Here is an 18,641-nt window from a genome sequence, read left to right on the forward strand (position 1 = left end):
CTCTGGAGGGTCACCAAAACTCCGGAGCAGATTTTTTGGGTGTGGTTGAAGCTTCAGGAGAGGAATGGCAGGAGAAGCCCCATTGCAAAGGCAGACACCCTCTCATGCTATGTTGGCTCTCACCTATGCTTTTGTTTATTGGGTTTTTTTAAAAAACTGTATCCTGTACTTAAATTTCTCTTGTTAGGAGATATTTCCAAGATAGTACTGCAGATTGCACAAGTACATTTGCTCTGCAAATCTTTTGTTGAGCAGATTGATTTTTTTTGTGTCCCTTGATGTCTGGAGTCATCTAATGTTTTGTTTCAGATTGCATTAAGTGCAAAGCAGAGGAAAAGAGGGATTTGGGGGCAGTTATAAGACTTGAAAAAGGCTTCCTTTCTTTCAATTTAATTTTACTTTTCTCATGAGTGAAACTGGCTAAGAATCCTTTTGGCATTATAAGGGTGCTCTGAGTAGTATCTTCCAAAATACTAGGCATCTTAGATCGATTAGGAAACAAAAGCATTTGTATACTTCTTAAGTATACCTAAGAATGGTGCATTTTGAATAATAGGCTAATTTGCTTCACTTAAGGGTTTCAGACCAGCTTGTAGTACACACGTGCCCAGGGTGGATAAAAATCAATTAACTTTTTAAGAATTAAAGGTGCCGCTTTAATTTAGAAAAGCAACAATAGCCTGGTTTAAAAGAAAAATCTGATCCCATATAAGTCAGTCTTTTTGGTAGAATTACTTCAATAAGTGTACATAGGATTCAGCTTTAGCCTGCAAGTAAGTGATCTTGCTTAGTCTACTTACATGTGCACTTAAATGTGTAAACAAAAGACTATTGTTTTCAAGTGGTTATAATTTTGCAGTGCAACACTAATATGGGCAGTATTGCAACAAATTCTGGATTTTGCTTCTTGGCTTGTAATTAAGGTCCTGCTTAATTACAGACTGCAGTGCTTTAAATATTATAGTGCCTAGTCAGTATGGATTTTGTTCAGGAAGCATGTATACATTTTGAAATTGGAAACCTGATTGAAGGCTGCAATCCACAGGCAGGCACAGGAATGCTTTTGAATACCGATTGCTGGGAACCACAGGAGGGGAGAGTGCTCTAGCTCTCAAATCCTGCTTGCAGGTTTCCGACAGGCATCTGGTTGGCCACTGTGAGAACAGGATGCTGGACTAGATGGGCCCATTTGGCCTGATCTAGTGGGCTCTTGATGTTCTTAGGGGATCTTGTACAATCCCATAGCTAGGTCTATGGCACTCACCCTACTTTCAGCAGACCCTCAATCGGCCTTTTGCCATCTTTAGGATTGCTCTGACAATCACTTAAATTAGTCTTTCTTAAGGTTTAAATAAATATACCCTACTGGAGCCTGGTGGCATGTTTCGTTTGTTTGTTCCAGTTGTGATGGATGAATCAGAATTGTAGAGTTGGAAGGGACCCCAAGGATCTTCTAGTTCAGGGGCCGGCAACCTAAGGCCCATCGGCCACAAGCGGCCCACAGGGGGTCATTTAACCAGACCCCGAGCCACCCATTCGGCGAGTCCCTGCGTGCTGCGCTAAATCGGTGCAGCATGGCGCAGGGACTCGTTTCCGCAGTGCGGGAAATGGCGCAGACGCCGGAAATCACGTCAATGCAGATGCTGGAAATCGCGTGCGTACATGCATGCTATCCCCCCCCCCTGGAGGGATTTCTGCTGGAGTGAACCAGCCCAGGCAAGGTAAACCTTGCCAACCCCTGCTCCACAACCTCCTGAGGGAGACCATTCCACTGTGGAACAGCTCTTACTGTCAGAAAGTTTTCCCCCTGATGTTTAATTGGGATCTCCTTTCTTGTCATTTGAAGCCTTACGTTTGAGTTGTGTGACAGCCCTTGAGATATTTGAAGATGGCTATCGTATCTCCTCTCAGTAAACATACCCAGCTCCTTCGACCCTTCCCCATAAGGCTTGATTTCCAGACCCTTGATAATCTTGGTTGCCCTCCTGTGTGCACATTCCAGCTTTTCAACATCTTCCTTAAATTAAAACTTTCTTTCCTATAAAGTAGTATAAAGTGCCCCTTTTCTTATTAAACCTAAAGTTGGTTTCCTTTCACATCAGAACTCCCAGAAAATCTTGCACACTCTTAACTGTGCTTTGGTGAGCCATTGCTCTTTTATCTGTAAAAGGGCAGGTATTTCCTGTCAAAAGTCCCCACCTTGACTCATTTCCTGTTCCTTCTCATGGCTCTAGGCGAGTCAACTGCAGCTATCCATCCTCCCCAGGGGCCTCCATTGGAACTTTTGCATTTTGCATGTCTCATCTTGGTGATACGAAATCCACATGTGCCCTTTAGCACCCCCAGACTGGCAGCTCAGTGAGGCACTCAAAAGGAAAGTACGTTGCTATGTTTGTAAGTGACAGTGAAAGCAGAGAGGTCTAAATGCAGCCTGCTTTGTGCCAGAAAAAGGAGTGAAACCAACACTTGCAGGGTGGTTCTTCAGCTAGTGAAACTGTTTCCTGTCTGCACTGAAGATGTTAAAGCAACTGTAGTTTTGTTTTCATGCCTAAGTGAAGACTTGAGAGAAGAGTTCTACTCACTAACTAGCCCTGTAAAACTATACCCTTCCAGCAGTTAAGTGATGTTTATGCAGCACATTGAATGTGCTTCTTTTAATCTCTATTGTAGAGGTGTTTTTTTTTAAAAAAAACAGGTTTTAAAAAATTAAGACAAACAAGGCTTATGCTTCTTGAAAACATGTTCTTTTCTCATCTTCCTTGCTATTAAGTTTAGAGGCAAGTCAAGGGCTGCACAACTGCTTTAAAGTTTCTGTTTAGTGCTAAGAATTTTTCCAGGGAGAATTGGAAGTGGGAAATTGAATGGTTTTCTTATGAAAGTTAACTGAAGCCATATTTGAGCATGCAAGTGTGTGAGCCTGGGTTGCATTGGAGACAAACAATCACTCATCTCTAGTAACTCGTGGACATACATTGGTAATTGAACATGAAGATCACCCCTCAAGTCTGCCTTTCCTCCATCCTTCTTTTTTGCTTTTTCTTTCTCCTTTCTGACTACCAACATTGATTGAGTTCCTCCTGGTGCCTGTTTCTCCATGAGATTTGTCCAGGCCAAACTTGTCTTTTTTTCCAAGAGATGCTCAAGCCAGCTGTTTATTCTGTTCCTGACCCCTCCGCTCTAAGCCACTGGGGTGTTTCATCATACCCATCATCCCAGCGGTTCCATTGCCACTGGGGAAGGGGAGGGTTTTCCAGCAAGAGCAGGAGCCACCTAGTCTGTCATGTATATAAAGCATACAGTCAAACCTTGGAACTCGAACATAATCCGTTCTAGAAGACCATTCGACTTCAGAATTGTTCAGGTTCTGAGGCACGGCTTCCGATTGGTTGCAAGAGCTTCTTGCACTCAAGCGGAAGCCATGTCGGACGTTTGAGTTCTGAGGAACATTCTGGGTTTTTGGCGTTTGGGAGCCAAAACATTCAAAAACGGAGCCGTTTGAGAATCAAGGTTTGACTGTATAGCTAACGCCTTTTTAAACCCCTTGTGTAAGTTCTATGTTTTAGAAGTCTTTTTGAGAACAAGCAATTGTGTGTTTTGTTGAATAAATATTTGTTGTTGTTTTTTAATGGTCTCCTAAAACAATTTACTAACATCTGCTCTTCCCTCCTCTTCTCTCTCCCTCCCCCATCAAACATCTTGCTTTGGGCAAGTGCAGTGCCGGAACCTGCCAAGCCCAGTGTCAATCAGCTATTACCTGCCACCTCCACTGCCGGCACAACCACAGCAACCAGCAGTGTTGGTGGCAATAATAATGCCAAGAGGGCTTTGGTCAGCAGTCAGCAGCAGCAGCAGCAGCAGTCGTCGTCGTCCTTGCCTCGCTACCCACCTCGCGAAGTCCCTCCGCGGTTCCGGCACCAGGAGCAGAAGCAACTCTTGAAGCGAGGGCAGCCACTGCCAGGGATCGCTGCAACCCTGGGGGCGGCATCTAAACTGCTGAACGGCCAGTCTGAAGGGAGTCCAGTAACAAGCGAGCAACCTGCAGTGGGTGGCGAAGGGCAGAGCAGCAGCAAAAAGCAAGCAGGTGAGGTGGCGAAGACTTCCCAATGAAAGGGACAAGTGCCTGTAAACTCTCTGGCTCATTTGGCAGGGGGGCTGCACGCTTTGGAGGAAGGCCCAACCTAGCTCTTTTCCATGCTTCTTAAGACCCATTTCGCCTTCATTTCTAAATGTCACAACTCTGCAGAAACCGGATGTTCTTTTCCTGTGCTTCATGCCAAGACTGCAGCTGCAGAACCTGCCAAGGCACAACACATGGTCTCTCTGCCCTCAGCTGTGTCACCTGCCTTTCCACACTTGGGGGGAGTGGAGCGGGCAGGAGGAATAATACACTTGCTGGCATCAGTTCTTCCTTCACACTTGTGACCAGAGGAGCACAAGAGAGTTTCTCCACTTAAGAATATAGGACTGTTCTCAATGGTAGTAGGAAGGTTGGTGCACCCATTGTGTGACTTAACATTTTGAAGAGGAGCATAATGGGGGCACATGCTTTCTATATGCCAGCAGTTTACTCTCAGAGTGATAAGAGGCTGGATGTTAAGAAGTCTGCACAGACAGCAAGCTGTTGTGGACACTTGTCAGTTGATCAGAGTGACCAGAGAGGTGAATGAATCTGGAGCCCTGAGCAGGGATGAGTTGACCATTGCGAGACCACAGCAGACCAGAGAAGGCCGTAATAGTCTAAGCAAGAGAGCTCCAGAGCTTGGCCAGAGTTCTTAACAAGAGGGAGGGGCCAAGATGAGCTCCATAGCCAAGGCACTCTTCCACCATTCCACTAGCTGCACTTCAGCTACCAGTGGGATGTGATGAGACGCCTCTCCTGTAGATCTTAATGAGTGGAGAAGGGGGAGAGGAAAGTCATTTTAGGTATCGGGGCTCATTTCACTTGTGGAATATATGGACATACCTGTGCCTGCCCTTTTGCTAAGAATATTGCAAGTACTTAAGCCATGTACTTTTGCAACATCTTGTGGTCCTAGTTTTCCAGAATTCTGGAGAGTCTTCTTGCCTCTGTTTCTTTGCTCACTGTACTGAATGTTTCTTTTTTGCTGTACCATTTCCAATGATTATGATGACGAAGTCTTGTCTTCTCCTCCTCCTAGATCTGAACCACAGCACACTAGGATCCCATTATGAGAACTCTCAGTGGGGAACAGTCTCTTCCAGTGGTGACTCCAGCACAAACTGGGATAAAGTTATTGTAGACGGCTCAGACAAGGAGGCATGGCCCTCAATCACCGGCAGTGACGTGGAGCTGGCTTCAGAATGTACGGACACTGACTCTGCTTCTGCCTCGAGTTCTGGGTCGGAGAGGAACCTCATCGCCATGGCTTCAAGGGGCCCGGGCAGTGAAGTGAATGGCCTGCGGAACGGCGGCGGCGGCCACTGTCCCCAGGCCAAGTTTGGCAACAGTAGCAACAGCAATAACGTGGGCAACGGGAGCGTTGGCAGGTCGTGGGGCGTGTCCCTCGGCTCCCTCGTGAGCTCCTGCTCGCCGATGCCCGCCGATGCTCCTAATGGCATGTCGGAAAGTAGCAACAATAGAATGAACACTTGGAGCGCGCTCAACTCATCCAATGGAGGATTAAATCCCAGCACTTTGAATTCCAACGGCCACCGCAGTGCCTGGCCTGTCTTGGAGAACAATGGGCATGCCCTGAAAGGGCCCGGAGGAAGCGGTAGCTGCAGCACAGGTTTAGGTCAGATAGCGAACAATCAGAGTATGAACTCGTCCAGCCTTGGCGGCTCCTGGGCCAGCCTCCAGGAAAACTGTGATCCCCAAGCGAATGGTACAAGGAAGGCTTCGCGGAGTGGGCAGCCTCAGAGCCTTAACCCCGAAGTGAATGGACCAAATAATAATAACACTACTAACTTTATGACCTCTAGTTTACCAAACCCTGCTGGTTCGATGCAGGTGACTGAACCGGCAAGTAGTAATACAGGGCCTGGGGCCTGGTGCGTGAGTGCCAAGAGCAGTCGGCCTCAGCCCCAGGCCTCCTCTCCAGTAATAAGCAGCACTTCCGTTTCTCACCTGAGCAATGGTGAAGCAAAAAATGGTGGAACTCCCAGTACTCTGTGGGGCACCTACAGCCCCGCTTACTCCGGAGACACCTGCTCAAACAGCCAAGCCAATAGCGACACTGTGAATGCAAACCTAATGCAGCCTGGGCTCAGCGGGACCAGCAGCACTAACTTTGAAATCAATGGGGAGAAAGGAGCAGGGGCGTGGGAGGCGGCAGGCGGGGGGCCCAGCGCCCAGAATGTGGTGTGGGGGGGTGGGATTGGAATGGGCTCTGGAGGAGGAGGCAGTGGCCGGAGGGGTCCTGCCCAAAGCACCACCTTAGCTGACGGAGAGTGGAACAAACTTCCAAGCAACCCTCACGCCTCCAAGGGCGGCAGCGGGAACAGTAAGAAGTTTACAAACATGCGGAAATCTTCTGAGGAGGAGAGTGCCGCAGTCGACATCCAGAGTTTTGCAGCAGTTCAGAATGTGGAGCAGAACGGCGGGTGGACGAAAAGCAGTATTGGGGATAGCGATGGCAGTACCGAGAGCCCCGAGGAAAGATCCGCCACGGAAGGGGCGAACCGCGAAAGGAGGAAAGCTGACCAGCACGCGTTGCTCCAGAGCATAGTGAACAGGACAGATCTGGACCCCCGGGTCCTTTCCAATTCCGGTTGGGGACAGACTCCGATCAAACAAAACACTGCCTGGGACACAGAGGTTTCTTCAAGAGGGGAGAAGAAGACTGACAATGGGACAGAGGCCTGGGGGGGCTGTATGGCCCAAGCCTGCGGCTCAGGGGGCCTCACAGAGAGGTCCAGCTTGCATGGCAACAACGCTCCATCCAGCCAGGGTTGGGGCGATCCAAAGTCTGCTACAAGGTGGGGGGACTCCAAAGTCTCCAGCACCCAGGGGGGGTGGGAAGAGGGCTCTGCTTCCACTGCACAGGCCAAGGGCAATCAATCATGGGGGAGCGGCAAAGAGGACAGGTGCTCATCATCGCAGTGGAGCGACCCAGACAAGCTCAAGCAGGGGTGGGGAGATGGGCAGAAGGCAAGCCCCGGGTGGGCGGCCCCAGCTGTCGACGGCTGGGGGGACAACTTGAGAAGCAATCATTGGGGAGAGGTGAAGAAATCCAGTTCCGGCAGCAGCGACAGCGACAAGTCGACCTCTGGCTGGAAAGAGCCGGGCAAGTCCGGCGCTGCGCACTGGGGGGGAGGCGGCGGCAACAACAACAATGCCAAGCCAACGAGCTGCACGGGATGGGAAGAGTCTGCCAAGCCAAGCCAAAGCCAGGGGTGGGGAGAATCTCCTAAGCCAAGCCGCTCCCAGAGCTGGGGGGGAGAGGCACCCTCCAAGCGCCCTCCTTCCCCAGACTGGAGCAAGCAACAAGAGGTGGGCTGCTGGGGGGCACCATCTGCGGCAAGCAAGCCGCCGGCCGCAGGATGGCTGGGAGGACCAATGCCGTCCGCAGCCAAGGAAGAGGAGCCCACCGGGTGGGAGGAGCCATCCCCCGAGTCCATTCGCCGCAAAATGGAGATTGACGATGGAACTTCCGCTTGGGGCGACCCAAGCAAGTACAACTACAAGAATGTGAACATGTGGAACAAGAACACTCTGAACAGTGGCAGCGGCTGTTCAGACCAGCAGGCACAGGGACTGCAGCAAGGGCTTTCTTCAAGCACCGTGAGCAGCATGGAGACTGGTGGCGGCAGTGGCAGCAGCTCTGGTAAGGCTCCATTTTCCATGATCTGCCTGACTGAGACAACCCTCAGGCGCTACTGGGGGGGGGGGGGAGGCTACTGGAGTGTCTCTTGAAAAGCATTGTTGTTTGTTTCGCTCCAAAAAGCTAGCGGGAAGTCCAGAATATACCATGGCTTCCAGGTGTGGTTTGTCTGGAGAGAAACAAACCATCTTGCCATGTTCAGGTATCACAAGTCAGGCTCTGGCTCATTTCCTGGTGGAGCAACAGGAGCAGGGCAGAAGCAGAGCAAGCACTATATTAGCTGCATTGCACAAGCATGCTGCTCATTTGTGTTTAACCATTGTTTGTTTTTAAGCTATGGTGTAAAGTTGTGTGCAAACCATGGTTTATAAAATTGTGTAGAGAAGTAGCCAGAAAATCATTCAGTGGTACATCTTAGCCTTGTCAAATCAATGAAAACTCACGGTTGTTGAAAGGTCCTGGGAGATTTGCAGAAGGTTGACTGATTTTGGTGTCTTGCCTTTCAAACAATACAAAGATACCACCACCACCACCCTTCAGCTGCCTTCTAGTCAATTCCTACTTATATTTTGTTTTAATTGCAAGGAGCAAAATAAGAATTTATATCCTTTTCTGTGAATATTTTGGGGAGATGAACAAGTGCCACACATAGCATTTTTCTTGCTCATTGATCAACAGACATTAATCATTAACACAGCAAATGGGGCAACCCAGTCAGATGGGCAGGGTATAAATATAAATATTATTATTATTATTATTAGATCATCTTCTTTGAAGATCAGTTTGTGTTGGTGGTAGGATAATGTGAGCTTTCCATTTGGTTATAGAACAGCTTTCCTCACAATGGAACTGAAATTGTTACTATAAACGTCAATAAATTTCCCTTAAACAATCCAAAAGTTAGCCTAGCCATGTGTTGCCTGGCTTTGGGACCAGCTAATAATGTGAACCTCTTTTGAAAGGTTGGGGAGAGCCTCTTCCTGCTCCTGTTACTGTAGACAATGGCACGTCAGCTTGGGGCAAGCCTGTTGATGCTGGTACGAGCTGGGGAGAATCGGTCGGTGATGCTATGAGTGCCGGTAGCTGGGGGAACACATCTGCTGGGCAGCAGGCTCCTCATAAACCTGGTACGTGCTTTTCTAGGTGGGCTGGAAGTGGGGAACTGCACTAGGGAAGTTGCCAGCTGTCAAGGTCTGGGTGGTGTAGGGAACCAAGGGTGTGTTTGTTTGGAGAGCTGAATTAAGAAGGGAGGCCCTACGACTTGGGTCTGGGAGATCTGCGTTCAGATCTCTCCTTCGTCACTGGCTGCTGTTAGCTTGACTCTTGTTCTTTGTAAAATGTGAATAACAGCTCCCCAGGTGATAGTGCTGCGTAGTGGCTATAGTGAGGGCAGGGGGACGTGTTGTATCTGATGAGTAAAAAGTGATTTATTTATTTTATCACAATCAGGACCTAAGTCTATGCAAGTTCCAGATGGCTGGTGTGGGGGCGACATGCCTTTGCCAGGAAGCCATCAGTCGAACTGGGAGGAAGAGGACGACGTTGAGATTGGGATGTGGAACAGCAACTCTGCCCAAGATGCGAACGCCTCTCTACACTGGCCACCATACCCTAAAAAGATGCCTTCTAAGGTAACCGAGTTTAGCTGCGGAGCAAGACAGAGAAAAGCTCCCTCTGCCTCTTAAACTACCTGAAGCCTGTGCCCCATTAAAGTCCTATGTAGGTGTTGATCAGTAACCATATATCTAATAATGAAGTTTCCATGCTGTTTGTGGTTACTTGTAGGGAACAATGAAAAATGGAAACAAGCAAGACGAAACGTGGATCAATCCATTTGTGAAACAGTTTGTGAATCTCGGCTTCCATGTAAGTCCTGAAGTGGGGCGTGCGTGGCAGGGCAAGGACTCATCCCGTGGCAATTCATTCTTTTTCCAGCCCTGCTTCATAGTCCCTGCTTTTTTCACTTTTTGCTAAGATGCACTCTGTAATCTTCTGTCTGCCTGCCTGCCTGCCTGCCTGCCTGCCTGCCTGCCTGCCTGCCTGCCTTCCCTCTCTCCCTCATGAAAAGCAGAAGGGGTAGCCTGGAGTATACCAGTAAGCAGAGGCTGACTGTAATTAAGCTCCTCTTGGTTATTCCTTTAGAGAGAGTCACCAGAAGAAATGATGCAGAGCAATAAGATGGATGTATCTGGAGGTAAGTGCAGGCATGGGGTTGTGGTGGGATGAATGAAAGGTGACACAAGATAGAAGGGGGTGCAGAGTATCTCAGTGATAGAGCGCTGGCTTGGCATGCAGAAGGCTCCAGGTTCAATCCCCAATGGCAGCATCTTCTGGTAGGACTGGGAAGGACTAGCCTCTACCAGTCCATTTAGACGGGCCAGTGATCTGTCTCGTTATAAAGACAACTTCCTCGGTTCCTGTTTATTTGTGGTCTTTTAAAAATGGTGTGCATTTCTAGCCCAATTGGCTCAGGCCTTGTTAAAAAATCAGCAATCCCAGTTATCACTTGCGCCTAAAGCAAATGAAATTGAGAGTATTGTTGTCCAAAAAGACTCCCGTTTCACCTGCGTTGTCTTCGCAGGAATTTCCTGTGCACAGTTTGGACTATTTTCATCCTGGCTGGGGCTGATGGGAGTTGCAGTCCGAAACAGCTGAAGGGTGTCAGGTTGGGGAAGGTTGCTTTAGGACAGGGGCACCCAAACTTTTTTCAAAGAGGGACAGATTTGATAAAGTGAACATGTGCGAGGGCCAGCCACAGTTGTTGAGCTTTTTTAAGGATTGTTTAAGGATTGAAGTTAGTGAGCTTTTTTTACACCAGGTCATATATTGCCTCGGGGGCCAGATTAAATCAACCAGCAGGCAGGACTTTGGACATGCCTGCTTTAGGAGAACTTTTTGTGCCCATGGAGTTTAAGCAAGAGGCAATGTTAGTCTTTTCTGTTGAGATCCACTGTTCAGAGCAGCTGTGTGAGGATGCTTTCCCATCTCCCCTTAGGGATCTTGCCTGACAAACGGATGGAGATGGACAAGCACAGCCTGAATGCTGGAGAGTACAGCCGGGTGATAGGAAAAGGCCCTGGTGCCCGTCCTCAGATTTCCAAAGAGTCTTCCGTGGATCGAAATCCTTACTTTGATAAGGTGAGAGAGCCTGTCTCCTCCCAAGGGACAGTAAAAAAACAATTGCTGCTGTACTCAATAAAATGATTGCTCCTGTACTAAAAATAAATAAATTGCTGTGTTACTGAAGAGTTGCATTGCGCTCCTCACTATGTCTACTCCAAAGTAAGTATTCTTAATTCAGTGGGGCTTCCTCCCAGATAAATAGGATTCAGATTGCAGCTGTAGTGTACTTCTGCTTAACCTTTAATTTTAATTCTAGGCTGCCCATCTCCAAATGAGTGAGTGGGAGACTGACTCTGGTGCCTCTAGAACCCAGAGCAGGGGAAGATTCTGAGGGACGCTGATGTGTTTTCACTGAAAATAGTTTTCAGGGTTGGGGGACTAAGTTCAGTGCATAAAATGAAAGCCCAGCACCATCCACCAGGAGCATCTAATGCTGTTGCTTTTGCTATGAGTCATAGGCCCTTAAGAGAGGAGTCTGCACTCCCCTTTTCTCAATCAGGGTGGGCATCTCAGGAAAGCATTTTTACTTCTGTTGTGCTTAATGTTTGGTGTAGTGAACCGCTTTGAGTTCACCTTCCTCCAACAATGTGACTCATAAATATTATTATTAGATATTCCACAAACTCATCCTTTTGGCTCAGGATTGCTGCTAGCGCAACAGGAATCCCCCTGCTCTGTGTCTGCCAAATGGGCTTGGGAGGGATGGGGAAAGCCCTACAATAGATTGGGGGGGGTGTTCCATTGCACTAGCAGCCATCCTTTCACTGATGGGACCCTGACTTCATGCTATGCTGAATACAACCCACTATTATTTTATCAATAATTTTATTTTTAAATTTTTGGTAAACTGCTTAGAGGTTTTCTTACGAATCGAACAGTATATAAAATAAAAAGAGTATCTGCCATCTGCTTAGACAACCATCTGGCTCTGGACTGCAGTGGCACTAACCTCCTCTCTCCTGTTTTCTGACTTTTTCTCCCCACCCCGTTGATGCTGGACTTGTCTGCCTCTTCCTGTCCGTCTATCCGTGCTGCTGCTTGGCTTGCTGTCCAACCCTTGCTCCTTCAACTTGTCTGCCCAACCAGGATGGCCTTGTTGTAGCAGACGATTCCCAGAACATGCAGTTTATGTCCAATCAGAAAATGAAGTTTCCCCCTTCAAACAGTGCACTACCTAACCAGGCCCTTGGCTCCCTAACAGGGCTGGGTATGCAAAACTTGAATTCTGTTAGACAGGTAAGGCTGTGAGCATCCTCTTTACATGATGTTTCAACAAAGCCATCGGTTACTTCCTCAGAGTTTAGCATGCTGTCTCATCCCCCTTGATTTACAGACATTTAGAAAAGATGAATGGCAGCTTAAACCTTTTGGTCCTCTTCCGGTTAGTGCACACATGGTTTTATAAAACCTGCAACCCTCTAGATCAGTGTTTCCCAAACTTAGAATAATCATGTGCCCCTTTTTGCAAGTTTAATCTTACCGGCAAACCCCTTCTGGGGCAAAGTTCATTTGTGGGTATTTTTCATAATAATATTTTATCTCGGCTAGAGCAAATTCTTTTGTGTACCCTTAGAAACCCTTTCATGTACCACACTTTGGGAAACACTGCTCTAGATGCATATTTATTGTAGCCTCTCCAGATCAAATATCTTTCAGGCAGGAGAATCTTCTGTCATCCTCTAGATCAGGTTTCCCAGATTCGTCCTTGGTGCCATACAAGGTGTGGGGGGGGGGGCTGCTGTTGTGCTTGCTGGCTTCCCTCCCCCAGGGTTCAGTCATCTGCACGGCATTGTAAAAACAGCCACGGTCGGAGAGCACCTTCCTTTTCATTTGCCTCATTACACCATCTCCTCTTTACATGTGCCTGTTACTCTCCTCTGCTTCTCATTCGTAGTTTCTTTTTAACTTCTCAACCCTCCAACCGCTGTCCGCATATTCGCAATAGCATATGGAGAACTGAAGGCAGAACAGAATCATAGGGTCACCTAGTCGCAACTCCCCGCAGTGCAGGAACCAGACCCTTGGGTGGACAGGGCTTGTGTTTACAGCCCCATCTGAGGGCAGTGTGTGCCTATTTTTGCAAGCACAGGCCTTTGTGTTCTGGTTGTTGTTGGCATGTTCACTTTAGTCCAGAAAGGGTGGTTGGGTGAGAAGAGAAGCAGTTGTGCCACTGCATTATGTCTTGGGGGCTCCCTTCTTCCCTCAGGGCATCCCCCTCATTAACCAAGGATCCTGTTACTGGTGAAGGACCTGGTGGGTTTCCAGTGTCTCCTGTGGCAGATAGATTTATCATACTGACTGGAGCTCCATTGTGGTGCTGTAGCTTGAACTATAGGTTTAAGACATAGTTTCCTAAACTCGGGTCTCCAGCTGTTTTCAAACTACAATTCCCATCATCTCTGACCACTGGTCTTGCCAGCTAGGAATGATGGGATTTGTGGTCCAAAAAAACAACAACTGGAGACCCAAGTTTCGGAAACACTGGTGTTAAGACATGGAAGAGCCTGATTCAAATTTATCCTGAGCTTCGAAAGATCACTAGCTGGCTTAGGCAAATCCCAATCCCTTCACTTGAACCTACATCCCACTTCCATCATGAGCAGAGTGTGTATGTGCCCACACACCTAGGCAGTGCTTTTTTCTGGGGGGACACAGCAGTACACATACCCTTAAACATTTTGTGACTCTAAGATTGGCCTCATTGAGGAGCAGTATTTCAATATGAGTAAGAAAATGAGAGTACCCCTAAACATTTTTTTTAGAAAAAAAAAGCACTGCACTAGGCATTCTTCCCTCAGCTCCTTGCAGGAGTGCTGGGATGCAGGTATTCTTCTTTCCTTCCAGGCAAAAGAGTTTAAGGATCTACTAAGAGTCAAGGATATAAGAATGTCAAAAGAGCTCTGCAGCAGCTCGAGCCTCACAGTGGCCAAGCAGATGCCCCAGTGGGAGGAAGCCCACAAAGTAGCTCTCTCTGTAGAATTCAGAGGGAGATGGAAACTTGGTCTTACTGTCTGGTTTCAGGGTGATGCTTGTTTGCTTCAACGTACATCTCAGCTCCAAGCTCACCTTCTTAGAAATGCTGCCTTCCTACCAAAACAGCACTAGGCTGAATAGTTGTCCGTTTCCCTACATGTGCTGAATGCAACGCTTAAGGGCAATGCAAGAAGCAGCTTCAGTAGCCGGCAGACCATACTTTCTGTCACTCCTGATCTAAGCTGCCACTTTATGGTTATGTACTCCTGCTCCGGTCTTGAGAGAGAGTGGGAACAGCTGCTCAGCCCTCTTTTTACGTTCTCTCTGCAGAATGGCAACCCCAGTATGTTTGGAAATCTAGCAGCACAGCCCCGGAGTATGCAGCCGTCTCCAGCACAGCCTCTTAACTCATCTCAGCCTAATCCACGTGCTCAAGTGCCTCCTCCATTGCTCTCCCCTCAGGTGAGGCTTGTGAAAGAGAAGGACTGGCCTGATGTTGGTTGGATGGGTGTGCTAGTTTTGTAAAGACATTCCTCTCTTCAAAAATGATGGCTGCCAGGCTTGGTCCCAATAGCACCTGCCCTGGTACAAGCAAACACAAGTCACATTCTCCACCTCCCACCTCTCCTCTTCTCCCTTCCACATCCCATTTCAGGACTCCCCACCCCCAAGTTTTTAAAGAGCTAAGTAAAAGGCCTCCAAGCCAAGCAGGGCTGCCAGTATCTGCTGGGGCAGCTCTTCCTGCTTATGGTGAAAAGGTGTTGGTTGCGTGTCTCCCTCCCTCTATCCTAGCCAACTTCCAACCTTCATGTCATTGTCATGCTTTTCTCCGCTTTGTAGGTTCCAGTATCCTTGCTGAAGTATGCACCAAACAACGGGGGCCTGAATCCACTCTTCGGCCCGCAACAGGTAGCCATGTTGAACCAACTCTCCCAGCTCAACCAGCTTTCCCAGATCTCCCAGTTACAAGTAAGTGATACACTCCCTCCCCCAACTTTGCTTAGAAAGTGCTCATCCTCCCTGACTCTGCCCTGACTTCTTCCTGACTTTTTGCAGCGATTGCTGGCCCAGCAGAGGAAAGTGCCGAGCCAGAGAAACATGTCCTCTGCTGGGGGTGGCGGCCGCCAGGAGCAGCAGCAGCAGCAGGTAGGGTTTGGGGAACCTTTTTGTTTTCTCTTTCATTTTTAATATTGGTTCTGCCTTCTCTTGACCTGAATTGATTGGGAAAGATCAGATTGAATTGGGTCTTTCTCCACTGACCCGTACGTTATCTCCTTCTTCACAAATCTCTTGTTGGCAGTTCAGGGCTGTTTGCCTGAGAACTGGAATATTTCACGGGAAGGGTGGATAGCCCTTTGCAAAAGCTAGGGTGCACTTAGCAACACACCTTGGCAAAATAGGTGAATCATCTGTTGTGGAAGAACTAGCTCACTTCTTAATTTTAATCTCAGGGTTGTGGGTTCAAGCCGCACGTTGGGCAAAAGATTCCTGCACTGCAGGAGGACCCCAAAGTGGTGGCTGGGGAAACCCAGCCAGATGGGCAGGGTATAAATAATTTATTATTATTATTATTATTATTATTATCATCATCATCATCAACATCATCATCCCTTCCAACTCCACGATTCTATGATTATCCTATTTTCCTTCCTGCTGCCTTCATGCATGGCCAAAGGAGCATCTCTTCTTTCTCTCTCTCTCTCTCTCTCTCTCTCTCTCTCTCTCTCTCTCTCTCTCTCTCCTGGATAAAGTTATTCTAAAGGTTGTTCTAATTGGACCACTTTATTTCATAGAACAAGAGCAAGTTCACCACCTATGTTTTGCAGCCCAGATCAAGGACTCACTTTGTTTAAATATTGTACATTAACAGTGACCATTTTGCAGGTTGAAAAGAAGATAGGTTTTATTTGCAAATAACAAAATTATTTTCATATCCATTGCCAGCAATACATAGACAACGTTATTTAAGATTGCATCCATATTGCGGATTCAAGTCATGTTGGTTGTGTGTGTTTTCTGAATTATCTCTGCTGCTTTGTTTGACTATTATAAGAATGATTATTACGGCCTTTTTTGCTGGATGCTAAGCCAATTCCACCTTTGTGCACAGGTTGTAAGGGCAGAAAGTCTGTAGAACATATGACCCACTAGACTGAATAAGTTGTTTAGGATGCCGCTTTAGACAGAGTCAGGCCATCCAGCTCAGTACTGTGTACAACAATGACTGGCAGTAATGGCTCTCCAGGATTTCAAACGGGGGGATCTACCTGGGTATTGCACCTGGGACCTTGTGCACACACTGAGCAGCTCAGGTGCTGATAACACCAAGGTTGCAGGTTCGATCCTTGCATATTCATGCATTGCAGGGGGTTGGACTAGATGGTCCTGAGGGTCCCTTCAAGTTTTACAGTTCCATGGTTCTATAGCTGCCTGCTATATATGCCGTGGCTTCTGTTTCACACTTCCTAGTTGTTCACTTCCTACACTTCCTAGTTGTTCAGGCCTCAGACAGGACATCTGTCTCAAATACATTTCCCCCCTCTCTCTTCTTGAAGAGTCGCGCTCTCAATATGCAGCAACAGATGATGCAACAGTCTTGTCAGCTGGATCCAAACCTACTCATGAAGCAGCAGCAGCAGCAGCAACAGCAGCTGCTCCCATCCCAACAGCAGCTCCATCATTCTGCCATGAAGTCTTTCGTGGAAAACGTTGTGCCCCACACCAACCCAGAGCTGCAGAAAGGGCCGTCACAAATCAATGCATTCAGCAACTTTCCCATAGGTGAGTGTCCTCTCCACCTCGTCTTATGGCTAATCTGCATCAGGTGACCAAGGCTGTGAGCTGGGTCGGTGCTTGGTCTTAGCCTCTCTCAAAAGAGAGGCAGTGGCTGCCTGGCTAAGCCTCTTGTCTCTGATTCTGCAGCCAGCAATAACAATCCTGCTAGTCGGTTACCTAGCTTTCTGTTGGTGCCTGACTTCACCAGATTAAAGACATAATCCTCAATGGCGGTCCCCCTTTAGGCTCCTCAAAGGAAACAGGATTCCCAGTTGCAAGTGAATGTATAATTTAACAGGTTTTCCATTCAATTCCATTCAATCAGCTGCTTTGATCGGCAGAATTCAATATTTTAGTGTGGCAGCACCTACACTGTGGAACTCCCTGCCTCTTGACATCAAGCCAGCGCCTGCTAAAAACATTTTTATTTAGACAAGCCTACCCCAAGGTTTAGAATGTTGACATGAGCTTTAATCCGTATTTAGCCTTGTTTGAAAGTCTAAAATTTATTGTTAATTCCTTCTTATTGATAAATGTTATGAATTGAATAAATAAAATTGTTTCCTCCCAAGATTCAGTTTGAATTCCACTCTTCAGTTTGAGGCTTAATGACTAGAGCCTTCTGAAACGTGTCCCGTCTTGCTGTTTAAGAGCTGCTGCTTTTGTTTTGCTGAGGGACAGTCTCCCAGCTCAAAAAATCACAATGCCTCTTTTGGGACCTGAGTACAGCAGCAGCACTCTGCTCGCTTGTGGTTCTGAGCAGCTGGTATAGTGAATCCTGCCTCTTGACGCTGCCATAAAACTTAGGGAACAAGCTCTACTACCAAAATGATTAAGGTTTTAAATGATAATTTTAGGTTATATTTTAGTGATCAAGATTTAATATATATTTTTAACTGCCGCTATATCTGAATTGTCTCTGTCATACCCAATTGCAATTCAATGTATTCCTGTTGTGTTTTATGATTTTCCTGATATTGTAAGTGACCCAGAACTGGTCTATGACGATAATAATAAATTCTGCCTCTTGACAGTGAAGGTAGCAGAGGCCTGTTTTATTCAGACTGCTATGCTTAGCTGAACTGGAGTCCAGGGAGTGTAACCCAATTTCTTCGATGCAGGATTGAACTCAAACTTGAATGTAAATATGGAGTTGGGCAGTATTAAGGAGCCACAGTCCCGGCTGAGAAAATGGATGACTGTGGACAGTATTTCTGCTAACACATCGTTGGATCAAAATGCCAGCAAAAACGGTGAGTGGAATGCAAGGGAGGGGGAGCAAAGAGGGCCCCAAACACCAGGTGCAAAGAGGGCCTCCTGAAGATGGGTGCTGCAAAGAGAAGGGGTGTAATTTGTGGGTGTTCATTGTGAAAGGTGGCAATAAAGCTTTCATACCATACACCTTTTATTCTGACTAAAGCAGGCTTCCTCAACCTCGGCCCTCCAGATGTTTTTTGGCCTACAACTCCCATGATCCCTAGCTAGCAGGACCAGTGGTCAGGGATGATGGGAATTGTAGTCTCTAAACATCTGGAGGGCCAAGTTTAAGGAAGCCTGGACTAAAGGATGCAAATTGGTACAATACCTGAAAGGTTGCATATTTTGGATGCTTTTTTCTGAAATTAAGAGTTGATGTAGCACTCAAAACTTTTTTTCCAAAAATCCTTTGAGGTTTATGCAAAATGTGACGAGAGTGGCAAGAGGAGAGAGGAGTGGTCTGTGAGTAGGCACGGGAAATGGACTTGGGGCCACACAGGGGGCAAAATGTCATGTAGGATGCCAAAGCTGTCCCCCTAGAGTCTCTGCCTCCTGAGAGCCTTCTGGCAGTTCCTTCACTGCAAGAAGTGAGGTTACAAGGAACCAAGCAGAGGGCCTTCTCAGTAGTGGCGCCTGCCCTGTGGAATATCCTCCCATCAGATGTCAAGGAAATAAACAACTATCTGGCTTTTAGAAGACATATGAAGGCAGTCCTGTTTAGGGAAGTTT

At 47.4% G+C, this 18,641-nt stretch overlaps 1 protein-coding gene across 2 annotated transcripts in view; it reads left to right on the plus strand.

Moving 5' to 3' along the window:
- The window catches only part of TNRC6A (trinucleotide repeat containing adaptor 6A), a 40,113-nt gene that overhangs the window by 14,635 nt on the left and 6,837 nt on the right, over positions 1 to 18,641 (plus strand). The window contains exons 5-17 of one of the 2 annotated variants that reach the window (XM_081888197.1): positions 3,716 to 4,081; positions 5,160 to 7,787; positions 8,747 to 8,911; positions 9,234 to 9,415; positions 9,570 to 9,650; positions 9,927 to 9,978; positions 10,780 to 10,922; positions 11,994 to 12,143; positions 14,211 to 14,342; positions 14,721 to 14,849; positions 14,937 to 15,031; positions 16,438 to 16,661; positions 17,777 to 17,908. In XM_081888197.1, coding sequence (XP_081744323.1) covers positions 3,716 to 4,081; positions 5,160 to 7,787; positions 8,747 to 8,911; positions 9,234 to 9,415; positions 9,570 to 9,650; positions 9,927 to 9,978; positions 10,780 to 10,922; positions 11,994 to 12,143; positions 14,211 to 14,342; positions 14,721 to 14,849; positions 14,937 to 15,031; positions 16,438 to 16,661; positions 17,777 to 17,908 — 4,479 coding nt within the window. The remainder of the gene's footprint in view (positions 1 to 3,715; positions 4,082 to 5,159; positions 7,788 to 8,746; positions 8,912 to 9,233; positions 9,416 to 9,569; positions 9,651 to 9,926; positions 9,979 to 10,779; positions 10,923 to 11,993; positions 12,144 to 14,210; positions 14,343 to 14,720; positions 14,850 to 14,936; positions 15,032 to 16,437; positions 16,662 to 17,776; positions 17,909 to 18,641) is intronic. The other variant, XM_081888198.1, reaches the window with a different exon arrangement.

This window comes from Podarcis melisellensis (assembly GCF_964234715.1).
Source record: "Podarcis melisellensis genome assembly, chromosome: 14".
NCBI classification, from domain to species: Eukaryota; Metazoa; Chordata; class Lepidosauria; order Squamata; family Lacertidae; genus Podarcis; species Podarcis melisellensis.